This window comes from Suncus etruscus, chromosome 18 (assembly GCF_024139225.1).
Source record: "Suncus etruscus isolate mSunEtr1 chromosome 18, mSunEtr1.pri.cur, whole genome shotgun sequence".
NCBI lineage: Eukaryota > Metazoa > Chordata > Mammalia > Eulipotyphla > Soricidae > Suncus > Suncus etruscus.
The window spans coordinates 18447050-18459565 of NC_064865.1; the positions used below are offsets into that span (position 1 = coordinate 18447050).

Genomic DNA, 12516 nt, shown 5'->3' on the forward strand with positions numbered 1-12516 from the left:
TTCAGGACAACTCTGGTGCTGGGAGGGGACATGGAGGGGACATTGTTTCCCCAGGCCAGGGAAGGCTCCAACCCTGCAATCACTCTCTGCCCTGAGCAAAAATCTGTTCAAAGACTTGATTCCATCCCCCTGGTGGTGCTCAGGGGTCACTCCTGGTGCTCAGGGAATGCTATGAAGTGCCAGGATCAACCAGGATTGGTCACATACAAAGAATCCAGGGTCCAGATTCCTTCTTTTAAAGGAAAAAGGCTGAGCTTTGGAAGCCAGAACCCTCTTGCTCGAGGACTGTCAGATGCAGGGTTGGCTTTTGGGTTCCCCAGGCCTCACCCTAATGTCTGCTGGCAGCTGGGAGTCCAGCCTGCCCTTCACTGGCACCTGCTTAGGGAGGGGTTCTCCGGGTATGCTGCCTCTGTGGCCTTCCTCATGGGGCCTGGGTCTTTCGGGGAGCATGCCAGGGCCAGGAGTGCAGGCATTTGTGGAGCCTGACTTGTGTCAAAGAAGTCTCCCCCTTGGGGGTTTCAAATTGCTGCTCTGATTCTCACTGTGCCGAGCAACCTGTGCCCTAAAAAACCAGTGTCTTCTACACAGAGTTTCTCTGCTCAGAGCTGATAACTGGGCAGGCGGCCAGCCAGCTAGCCTGCAGGAGTTCCTGCCCTGGATCTGAGCAGTCAATCCAGGCCCCCAGGGCCCTGACATGCCTGCAGTGGTGGGAATGTGGGGCCTGCTTACACCGTCAGACTGGTCTACCTACTTTCTGACTCCAGGCAGCCCTGGTAGAAGTCATTCTAGACAGGAAGCAGCACTGGGCAAGTTTGCTCAGTGTGGGCAGGACTTGGGCTTGTGCTGAAAGCAGACAGGAGAAAGAGCATTGGAGGGAGCGAACTGGCCTGATCCTGCCTAGTACACCCTGATACTCCTAGGGGATTGCTCCCTTCCTTCTGGGTCTTTCCAACCAACCTAACTTCATGATAGCACACAGAGCCAGAGCCCACGGGGTGTGGGCTAAACTCATTACATGTGTGCACACACGCACACCCCAAAGGTGCAAAGCTCCATAACACCACACTTTCACTCTCAGGATCGCAATCCTGCTCCTAGGCTACAGGGCCAAGCTCTACGGTGGGATTCAAAGTGAGTCTGGCGAGGCTGGAGTGGAGGGAGGGAGGGCTCTGGCCTTGTGTGTAGCTGGCCCAAGTGTAATCCCCAGCATCTCAGATGGTCCCCAAGCACTGCCAAGAGTAAGTCCTCAGCACAGAGCCAGGAGTAACCCCTAAGCGCTATGTGTGGTCCCACTCCAAAAAGAGAGTTTGGGGCTGGAGAAAAAGAGTATGGGGGTTAGGGGCCTTGCAACAATTCCAGGGATCACATGGTTCCAGAGCACAGAGTTGAGAGTTGCCTCTAGCACCATCATGTGTGGTTCTAATCTTCCCCCAAATGAGTTTTGGGAGCCAGAGAGATGGCTCAATAGGCTGGACTGCCCGGTCTGCACGTGAGAGGTCCAGGTTGGGTCTCCAATACTCAGTACTGCTGGCAGTAAACCCTGAGCACAGAGCCAGGAGTAGCCCCTGAGCACTGCCAACTGTGGCCCTCCAAAACAAAACAAAGAGTGTTTTTTTGTTGTTGTTGTTTGTTTGTTTTTTTGCTTGGTTTTGCAGAGCCAGGGCTGGAGCCCAGGGCCTCCTATTTGAGGAGCACATACTTGGTATTGAGGGAAGAGGGCAGAGAAAAAAAACAACAAACCCCAACATAGAAAAGGCCTTTACCAGACCAATGGAGGCCCTTTCTGATCATCTGAACAGCACCGGGTCTGGCAGAAGCTGGCACAGAGTCCCACTGCCCTGTGAGGGAATTCCTGTTCCCGAATCTCTACCACTGTCAATATCTTCAACATCACAGAGGGAAGAATGATTCCACTGTCCACAAGCTCCAAAAAATAAAATAAAAACTAACAATCTCATGAGGAAGGTTCTAACTTATGAGCTCCTCCCTTCTGGGGCAATTATCTCCTTTCTGGTTTATTTTGGGGCATCAGGGATCACTCCTTGCAGTATTCAGGGATTATATGGGATGTGAGGGATCAAGCCTAAGTCAGCCTGTGCAAGGCAAATACCCTCTGACACAAGGCCCCGCCCCTCTGGCTCACAGGCTCCACCCCCGACCTCGCCCCTTTGCTGACCCAGTGAAAAGCTACAGATGGCACCAAGCAGTGGGCCCATTCCAAGGCCGCGGCTCTGGCAGGTGGTATGACATTTCCAGTCCCTTTCCAATATTCCCTTTATCCGCACAAACCTATAGACAAACAAGCCCATTGTTGAAGCGGACTGTGACAGCAGTGTGTCTGCTCCATTGTGATTGTCTTTGGTGACATCCCACCCCTTCTGCCAGCGGTGCCCTACTCTCTGAGCCCCACGTGGGTCTTGCTCTACAGCAGGACACCACCTCCACAACTAGACATGTTTCTCCAGCATTTATCATTCGGGAACAAGGTTCTCTGAACTGCAAAACCCAGGTACTTTCAATCACAGGGAGCAGAGACCACAAAATACACATCCTAGGCAACACAAAACACAGAGCCTTGGACACTCCGCTCCAGTCCAGTTTATAAATGCTAGGTCACGCAGGGTGGGCAGATAGAATAGGCTGAGGGCACAAGCAAGGCAGGTCCCTGACCTAGGTTCCAGCCCAACCATGTGAGCATTGTATGTGTAGCCCGAGGGCACCCCTCACCAGCACCCTAATGATCTCCTGGTGGCCCCAAGCCTCACCCTCTGGTCCTTGCACTGACCTGCAGCCAACTAGGTTGAGAATAGCTAACCACCCCAGGACACTGATTACCACCAGGGAAGCCCCAAAACAGAAACAAACCCCAGACAGGGATTGGAGCCATAGTACAGCAAGTAGGGCATTTTCCTTGAACACAGCTTGAGTTCAATCTCTGATATTCTTTATGGTCCCCCGAGCATCGCCAGGAATGATTCCTGAGTGTAGAGCCAGGAGTAGCCCCCGTGCACCATCAGGTGTACTGAAAAACTAAAGCCAAATAAACCCCAAACAAATTGCATATTATGATGATAGTTTTTTTTTGTTTGGTTTGTTTTGTTTTGTTTTTGGTCACACCTGGTGGTGCTCAGAGGTTATTCCATCTCTGCACTCAGAAGTCACTCCCTGTAGGCTCGGGGGACCATCTGGGATGCCGGGATTTGAACTGGGGTGTGTCCTGGATCGGCTGCATACAAACCAAATGCCCTACCACTATGCTATCTCTTCGGCCCCAATTATGATAGTTTTAAGTATGCCAATGAGTATTAGTAAGAATCTACTGACTTTATAGCTCCAGGAGCTACAAAAGTTGCTCAGTTTATGATAGCTACACAAAATCTTGTTTTATTTTTGTTTTTGGATCACACCTGGTGACGCTCAGGGGTTACTTCTGGCTATGCGCTCAGAAATCTCTCCTGGCGTGGGGGATCATATGGCACACTGAAGGATAGAACTGCGGTCTGTCCTAGGCTAGTGCTGGCAAGGCAGATGCCTTACTGCTCAGCACCACCACTCCAGCCCCACAAAATCTTATTTTATACTAATTTAAACTCATTGCTTTTCTGTTTTATGGGCCATACCTGGAAAAACTCAGGTGCCTTCCTCACTGTACTATCTCTCTAGCCCCTTGAACTTAAATTGCTGCCACTTTTTACTGATGTTTTTGCTGGTTCTAAGAAAAGGCAGAAGGCAGCAGTGATAACCTGTGTGTTTTGCTTGGTTCCTAACCTGCACTGGCATATGCTTGGCAGCAGACTGTCCAGGGCGGAGCCCTCTTCCTCCACCAGGCTTCATTGCTCTGCTCTGTAGCCACATGGGCCCAGATGTGGAGCAGCTGGGTGTAACTGAGATGCCTGGACTGAGTGCTGCTATTTTTGTTTATAAAAGACACATGGGGGCCGGAGAGATAGCATGGAGGTAGGGCTTTTGCCTTGCATACAGAAGGACGGTGGTTCAAACCCCGGCATCCCATATGGTCTCTGAGCCTGCCGGAGCAATTTCTGAGCGTAGAGGCAGGAGTAACCCCTGAACGCTGCTGGGTTTGACCCAAAAACAAAAACAAAAAAGACACATGAACTCTTTCCTACTTTTTAATTCTAATTTTATCTTTTTGAGTTTTGGGGCCACTCCCGACAGCACTCAGGGACTAGTCCTGGTTCTATGCTCTGGAATACTCCTGGCAGTACTTGGAGGATAATATGGGTGGCAGGAATCAAATCCAGGTCGGCTATTTGCAAGGCAAACACCCTCCCTGCTGAACTCTCACTCTGGCCCTGACCCATATGTTCTTAAAGGAGGAAAAGCCACCAAGGTTGTCATTTGTTTGCTTCCATTTAGGATCCTAAGGCCAGTGGAATGAGCCAAACCACTGGGTGTAGATGAACACAGAAACAAATTTGTTTTATAAAGAATGAAATGTTTCTCTTTTGGGGGGGCACACTTGGCAGTGCACAAGCCTTACTCCTGGCTCAGCACTCAGGCATCACTCCTAGTAGTGCTAGGGAGACCATGTGGGATGCCAAGGATTGAACCTGGGTCTATTGCATGTAAAGCAAGCACTCTACCCACTGTACTATTGCTCCAGACCCCAAGAGCACCTGGTGGTGCTCAGAGCTTACTCCTGGCTTTATGATCAAGAATTCAGTCTTGGAGGGTCCATATAAGGTTATTGGGGTTTGAACCAGGGTCAGTTGGGTGCAAGGCTGTACTATCCATTTGGCCCCATATATAAGAGGAAAAGAACGAGAGCTGATTGATACTGTCTCCCAGTATCTTGTCCAAATACTACTTTGAAGTGAGCCGAACCAATGGTTATCTCAACAGGTTGGAGGACAGCCGGAAGCAGAGCAGGCTCAGGACAGGTGAGCCCCCTAAAAACAAAGGTAAATCCTGAAACTCCAGACTGAGTCACATATCACTGCAGGTCAGGATGTGTTTATGCTGTCATAGAAAAAGGCTGTTTTCTTTTGTTTGTTTGGTTTTGGTTTTGGGCCACACCCATTGACACTCAGGGGTTACTCCTGGCTAGGCACTCAAAAATCACTCCAGGCTTGGGGGACCATATGGGACGCCGGAGGAATCCAACTGAGGTCCATCCTAGGCTAGCGCTTGCAAGGCAGATGCCTTATCTCTAGCACCACCACTCTGGCCCCTTTCTTGTTTTTTTTTTTTGGTTGGGGAGTGTCACACCCAGTAGTGCTCAGGTGTTATTCCTGACTCTGTGCTCAAAAATCACTCCTGGCAGGCTCGGGGGAACCATATGGGATGCTGGGGATTGAACCCAGGTCCATTCCAGGTTGTCCGCATGCAAGACATTTAAATGCCCTACTAACACTCTGTGCTAACACTCTGGCCCCAAGAAAGGCTGTTTCTAGAACAGACCCCAGGTCAATGCCACCTTTGGGGCTGCCCTACCTAGGTTTGTCCACACAGAGGGCAAACCCCTTCCTGCAGTTGGCTGACCAGAAAGGCTGACTTTACTTTCCTGCCCCAGCTCCATCTAATTCCTCTCCTCCACACTAGAGGCACACTGGCTTTCCAGAATACAACCTAGACTCTAACTCAGGGGTCTCAAACTCGAGGCCTGCGGGCCGTTTGCAGTCCTCTGTACAACATTTTGTGGCCCTGCTCTAGAGAAATCTTTTTTTTTGTTTTGTTTTAGTTGTTTGGGTCACACCCCCCAATGTTCAAGGCTTACTACTGACTTTGCACTCAAGGATCACCCCGACTTTGCCTCCTGTGGCCCCCAGGTAAGTTGAGTTTGAGACCCCTGCTAAATGCTCAGGACCCCCAAACTAATTCTGGGTCCACTCGAGTGGTTGCATACCAAGTGTGCATACCAAGTGTGCGAGGGGGAAGAAATCCAGAAATTTTCTTTTTCTGGAAGGCCATGCTGTCAGCCAACACCAAATCACACACATAGCTATAATCCATCAGCACACAGAGAAATCTCAGGGATAGAGTAGAGAGATCAGGACTGATCAAACCCTACCAGCATCAAAGTCTGGGACCACAGGGTCCTAACTGCAGGACCCCAACTCAGGTCAAGTTTGAAACCAAGAAGGCAAACTGTTGGTGGGGGGACAGAATCTGTGACCTCACACCCTTGAAAACTACTAGGAGGGTCTCAACTATTTAACAAATAGGGGCCAGAGTAATAGCACAGCATGGAGGGCATTTGCCTTGCACACTGCCCACCCAGATTCAATCCCAATCATCCCGGAGCACTGCTAGGAGTAATTCCTGAGTGCAGAACCTGGAGTAATCCCTGAGCATTGCAGGGGAGGCCCCCAAACCAAAACTAAACAAATCAATATAAAGGGGAGGAAATCGATGTCTCCAGGCCTAAATGTCAGGAACAATTCACGCCACCACCTGAGCTTGCTTTTCCCTAAAATCTGGGCAGACACCTTGTCCCAAGCAGAAAACAGGCACAGTGAGCTACAGGAGATTCACTGTTCAGAGACTGCAGAGACGGAGAAAGGGAACAAGACTTACTGGAACTTTCTAGGTATGCGAGGGATTCATTCATTCATTCATTCATTCGTTCCTCCTTCTATGCTTTCCATACCCCAAAATGCCCACAGAGAAAAGTGGGGAAAGGAGAGACCTGAGCCATAGCACAGTGTGGAGAGTGTTTGGCCGAGTTAGCCATTCCAAATGGTCCCTACCTAAGCCTGGTAGGAGTGATTTCTGAGCAGAGCCAGGAGTAACCTCTGAACACTGCTGGATGTGGCCACCAAACAAAAAACAAAAAGAGCGGGACAGATTCTCTCTCTCTCTCTCTCTCTCTCTCTCTCTCTCTCTCTCTCTCTCTCTCTCTCTCTCTCTCTCTCTCTCTCTCTGTCTCTGTCTCTCTCTGTCTCTGTCTCTCTCTGTCTCTGTCTCTCTCTGTCTCTGTCTCTGTCTCTCTCTCTCTCTCTCTCTCTCACACACACACACACACACACACACACACACACACACACACAGTGCTCATTTGCATGTGTCAATGTTATGCAGAAGAAGCCTGACCTACAGATCAGCAGAGGTGTGAGGTAGGGGGAACCTCATGGCCTGGAGTCTCAGAAAACTGGGGAGTGGGGACTCTTGGGGCTTCCAGCTTTACATCCAAGACCCCTCCCCAAGAATGGCCTCTCATTGGATGTGCTCAAGGCTCAGAGGCAAGTCAAAGTTCAATAAGAGATCAATCAATGCAGCCTGGAAGTCAAAGTGGCCTGAGTCAGAGGCAGCTTTGCTCCATGGCGGGGGTGGGGTGAGGAGGAGTGTCCCCCAAGCAAACAAAGGGGACACTGTGGCCTTGTGCCCTACACAGTGGCGGGGTCACCCAGAACCCTTGTTTACATAGCACCCTCCCTTGCCACCCAGCCGCACTGGCTGTGCCAATGAGGGGCCCCACTGAACTAAAGAACTTAACTAACTGAATCTTGCAAACCTTCAGCCCGCGCAACTGCCTGTTAGCTAGCAGGCAATAGGAGGCACAGGGAGACAGAGGCAGGTGGGGTTCTTGCAAACCAACACTAGGGCAAATGTGGGCGCTTTGGTTTGGGGTAGGAAGGCAGCTGTTTGAGGAGTGCTGAACTTTGGGCTTTTGCTCATTCTGAGTCAGGAGTGGCCAGAACAGCAGGCTCACAGCTGGAGTTGGTATGGGGATCCCCAGTTTTGCTGCACCTGCAAACACCAAATGAGGAGTCATGACCCAGTGCTCCCCCTTGACATCCCCCCAGCACAATAAAGTCTCCAGAAAAATCCTAGAGAAAATACCTTTGTCATGAGTTGTCCAGGGTTTTTTTTGTTTTGTTTTGTTTTGTTTTGTTTTTGGTTTATGGGTCACACCCAGCAGTGCTCAGGGGTTACTCCTGGCTCTACACTCAGAAATTGCTCCTGGCAGGCTTGGGGGACCATATGGCATGCCGGGATTCGAACCACTTCCTTCTGCATGCAAGGCAAATGCCCTACCACCATGCTATCTCTCTGGCCCCTTGATTTTAGTTTTTGACTTTTAAATTCCACTTCCCGTGGACCACATCCAAGAAGGATTTTCTACCCAAATCTTTCAGAAGTGAGTATCCGGGGTCTTCATTCCTGCAGAAAGATTGTTCCCAGCTAAGGAATCTGGGCCTTCCCGAGTTCCAGAGCCAGAAAGGGAAGACTGGAAAAGTCTCTCCAGACCCATCCAAAGGAAAGGACGAGGGTCTTGGTCAAGCCTGCTCAGTCTGTGCTCTCTGTAGCTGGCCCTGGGCCAAACTCAGGCCTACTTAGAGCTGAAGCTCATCTGGAGAGAAAGCCCAGGGGTGTCTCACTGGGCCTGTCTGGGAAGAGCAGTGGAAATGAAGAGGAACACTGAGCCTGCACACCAAGGGAAGTCTGTGGGAACAGCAGAGTGTTAAGCTGCCACACGAGCCCTGCCCAGAAACATGTGTACACACAGACTAAGACACACACACGGGGCCGGGTAGGTGGCGCTGGAGGTAAGGTGTCTGCCTTGCAAGCGCTAGCCAAGGAAGGACCTCGGTTCGATCCCCCGGCGTCCCATATGGTCCCCCCAAGCCAGGGGCGATTTCTGAGCACATAGCCAGGAGTAACCCCTGAGCATCAAACAGGTGTGGCCCAAAAACCAAAAAAAAAAAAAAAAAAGACACACACACATGTACATATAAGCCTACATGATCATGCGCTCAAACACGCATGTACTGCACACCCTCATATACACACGCATACATGTAAGCATGCTCACATTTGTGCACACATGCAAATATTTGTTTCATGTACACATACACACATACATGTGTAATGCACTCACACCTTCTGGAAAAGTTTTTTAAACAAGAAAAAATGAAAGCTCTTTGGGAAGTGGTGAGCGTTTCCAATGTAGACACCTTCTGTTCAATTGGGGCCTACCTGGGAGACTCTAAAATCTGGAAGTACACCCTGCACCTCCCATAATAAAAACTTAACCACCTTTCCCTGGACCAGCAACACCACAAATGTGACAAACAGTATGTAGCTTAAATTCAAGTTTACAAAAAGATATAAGGAGACAGAGACATCAGACTGTGTATGCTTGAGGCCCAGGTTTTGATCTGTACCACTGTAGGGTCCCCTGATTTTCATCAGGAGTGACCCTGAGAAGCTCAAGCTGGAGGAGGCCTTGAGCACTACCAGTGTGAAAAAAAACAAACAGGAAAATAAGTGCCAGACAGAGTGCAAGGGTTAAGGTATTGTCTTGTATGCAGCAGACTCTGGCTAGAATGCCAGCACCACATATGGTCCCCAAAGCAAAGAACCAGGAGTCAGCCCTGCGCACAAACCACAACCAAATGAAATCAAATGCCTGTGGTCTGTTGAAAAGTGAATGGGAGATTTAGGAGATGGAGCGTGAACCAAGGATGTGGCAATTCCTTTTACCAGCATCCTGAGCACTAGAATGCACATGAACATCAGTCCAAAGTGATTTCCTAATGGAAAATATGCATCACCTTCTCTCGTGACTCATTTTTTGGTTTGTTTTTTTTTTTGGGTCACACCCGGCAGAGCTCAGGGGTTACTCCTGGCTCTGTGCTCAGAAATTGCTCCTGGCAGGTACGGGGGACCACAGAGGATGCCAGGATTCGAAACACCGTCCTCCTGCATGCAAGGCAAATGTCCTACCACTATGCTATCTCTCTAGCCCCTAATGATTCATTTTTATTGTTTGTTTTCGGGCCATACCTGGCAGCGCTCAGGGGTTGTTACTACTGGCTCTGCACTCAGAAGTTGCTCATGGCAGGCTCAGGGGACTATATAGGATGCTGGGATTCGAACCGGGGTCCGTCCTGAAGACAAATGCCCCACTGCTGTGCTACAGCTCCAGCCCTTAAGGCTTCATTTTTGAAAGAATCTTTTCTCTCCAACAGTGTCCAGGGTGTCCAGAAGTGGGTCTTCAACTTGCTCACTATCACTGTAACCCTCAGGCCATCTGAGTTTCTCTGAGGGAGGAGTCCTTCTGAACCATGAAATTAAATCTCAGAATTTTGATAAATGTGGTATGAGGTAGGCATCCAGAATGGAATAAAAGAATTTGTTTTTTCTCTCGAGGCCTTAGCAAATGACCAAACTTGGACTTTTTCAGGGCAGAGTACAAATGGAAATAATCTGATAATAATTTAATTCCCGATTCCCAGGGGAACTTTTGGTGCTGACACTCCTGGAGGCCAATTAAAATAGATGAATGGAGGCTGATAAAATGACAAGAGAAGTAGAAAGAGACGCGATGGTTCCCCAGTGCTCGAACCCTAAATGTTTCTCTCACACATGAAATCTGAGGGGCTGGAGCCATTTAACAGTCGGGAGAGCACTTGTCTTGCACTGTCCAACCCAAGTTCAATCCCGGGCATCCCAGATGGTTCCCTGAGCACTACCAGGAGTAATTCCTGAACACCTCCGGGTATGGCCCAAAGACAAAATAAACAAGAGAGAGAGGAAGTGCTTCGACAGCTCCTGGGATTGGATGCCCCAGCCACTTACCCCCATGGGGCCCCAGTGCGTTTCCCTTAGCTCGCACCACGTACACTAAACTCCAAACTGAAGCCTATTCTTAAATGGGGGCTTCGCTTTAAGCTCTCGCCTTCAGCCCTGGTTGCAATCCCTGGGAGGGATCCCGTGAAGGCGACAGCCTAGAGATAGAATCCAGCACGGGGACAGACAGCCCTTTTCCAAGACTGGGACCACCATGGCATCGGTCTCCTCCGCCTTTTTAGGCCTCAGTTTTCTCATCCAGAAGATGGGATCTAATAAGCCTCCCTGTAGAGGTTTGAAAATCAACGGAGACGGCCTGCAAGGCGCATTTGTGGCCCAACACCCATTCCCAAAGCCAGCCTGGCCTCACGGCCAGCACAGCCTCTCGGCGCGCGCGGCTGCTCTCCAAGTTCACAACTTGGCAATCAGTTGCTCGCTTCAGCCAAGGGGTTTCCAACCAGGCCAAAAGGTGCCACGGGCGGTTTTCTCCGGAGTCCGTGTGCTGGTTGGCGGCACGAAGCAACGCAGCGGCTGGCTCAACAGGTGCCGGAGGAACAGACCAGAGGCCGGGAAGGGCGACTTCCACGGGGCCCCCGCAACGTGCCTCCCCAAAGGAGCAGACAGACGCGGGCCGGTCCAGGAACAACCCGCCAGCCACCTCCGGGCTACATAGTGCGGGCCCGTCCCGCCGGTGCCCTGGGGTCCGATCTGCAGCGTCCTGGCCGGGGCCGAGTCTTTGCAGCCCGCTCCCCAACGCCCCGGCCACCCCCGTCGGCCCCCAGCAAGCGGGCGACACTCACCCAGCGTGGCCACCGCGCCGGCCTCGAAGAGCAGACAGTCCCCGCGGCCACGCGCCTCCAGCAGGACACTCGGTCCACCCGCCGCGTCCAGCCGCGCCAGCAGCCGCAGCCCTTTGCTGAGCGCCATGGGCGCAGTCAACCCACAGAGCCACCGACTTGCGCCAACGCGGCCGCCGGCGCCCCGCTGGCTCCTCCCGGCCCGGGAGCCTCCCCGCCCGGCTCGGCCCGGCCCGGCCCGGCCCTGCCACCGCGCTCCGGGCTCCCTCCAGCGGCCGGGCGGCGGCGATCGCCGGGCCCGAGCTGGAGCTGGCCCCTCGCGCGCCCTGGCGGGTCACCGCGTTCCCGGGGACGCAGACCCGAGGGGGCGGACGGGCGGCCCCATCTGGGCGCGGGAAAGGCCCAGGGGGGTTGGGAGGCTCCGGGCTCCGGTGGACTCGGCCCCGACCGGCCCCCCGGCGTCCCGCGGCCAGTGGTAGCAGCTGCGCCGAGAGATTCCTCGCATTCCAGCGCGCGGAGGCGGTGGCCGTGCGCTCCCGGCGCCCCGAGGCCTTTTATGGGCAGCCGGGCCAGAGCAGCGGGGGCGGCCTCTCCGCCCCCCAATAGTCCCCAGCTCCGCCCTAGCTCCCTCTGAGAGATGGACGGGTGTCCCGGTGGGTGACCCTCCCTACCCTGGGCGGCGGGAGGCGCCCCGCTTGGGGATGTCTCCAAACGTCGAGGGGTCCTTTTGCGCGCTCGCCCCTCTCCGGGTCGCGGGCCAGTCGGGAGATTAAGCGTGGGAAGTGCTTTCTCTGGGAGATAAAAACAGCCACGGGTGGATCTAGGGGCAAAGCGGATCTAGGGGCACAGAGAATCTAGGGGCTCCTTGTCGAAGGAGGGCAAGACTCGTGAGCCAAGCAGCTGCGGATGCTGGCCCTGGGAGGCGCGGGCCTTTTCTCTCCTGCCCCTGCAGCTGGCTGATTGGGCCCTGGCCTTCAGACCCAGACTTCGGGGTCACATGGAGCTGGCTTGTCCCTGAATCTGATGTAGGAAAGGCGCGGCGGGGGTGGGGTGGGAAGGTGTCACCCACCCATGGTGATGATGGGCGTCAAACCTCCTTGGGACAGGGTCCTTCCTCGGTCCCTTTGCTTTCTTTCTTGCAATAAGTGGGTGTGGAGAGCCCCTTTCCCAGAGACCTCTCCTG

At 52.5% G+C, this 12516-nt stretch overlaps 1 protein-coding gene across 2 annotated transcripts in view; it reads right to left on the reverse strand.

Annotated features, from left to right (window-relative positions):
* Window positions 1-11538, reverse strand: part of SYNJ2 (synaptojanin 2) — an 80901-nt gene extending 69363 nt beyond the window's left edge. For both annotated transcript variants that reach the window (XM_049765317.1, XM_049765318.1), the window contains exon 1: window positions 11337-11538. In XM_049765317.1, the coding sequence (XP_049621274.1) occupies window positions 11337-11463 (127 nt within the window). In that variant the 5' untranslated portion in view covers window positions 11464-11538. The remainder of the gene's footprint in view (window positions 1-11336) is intronic.
* Window positions 11539-12516: the final 978 nt, after the last annotated feature.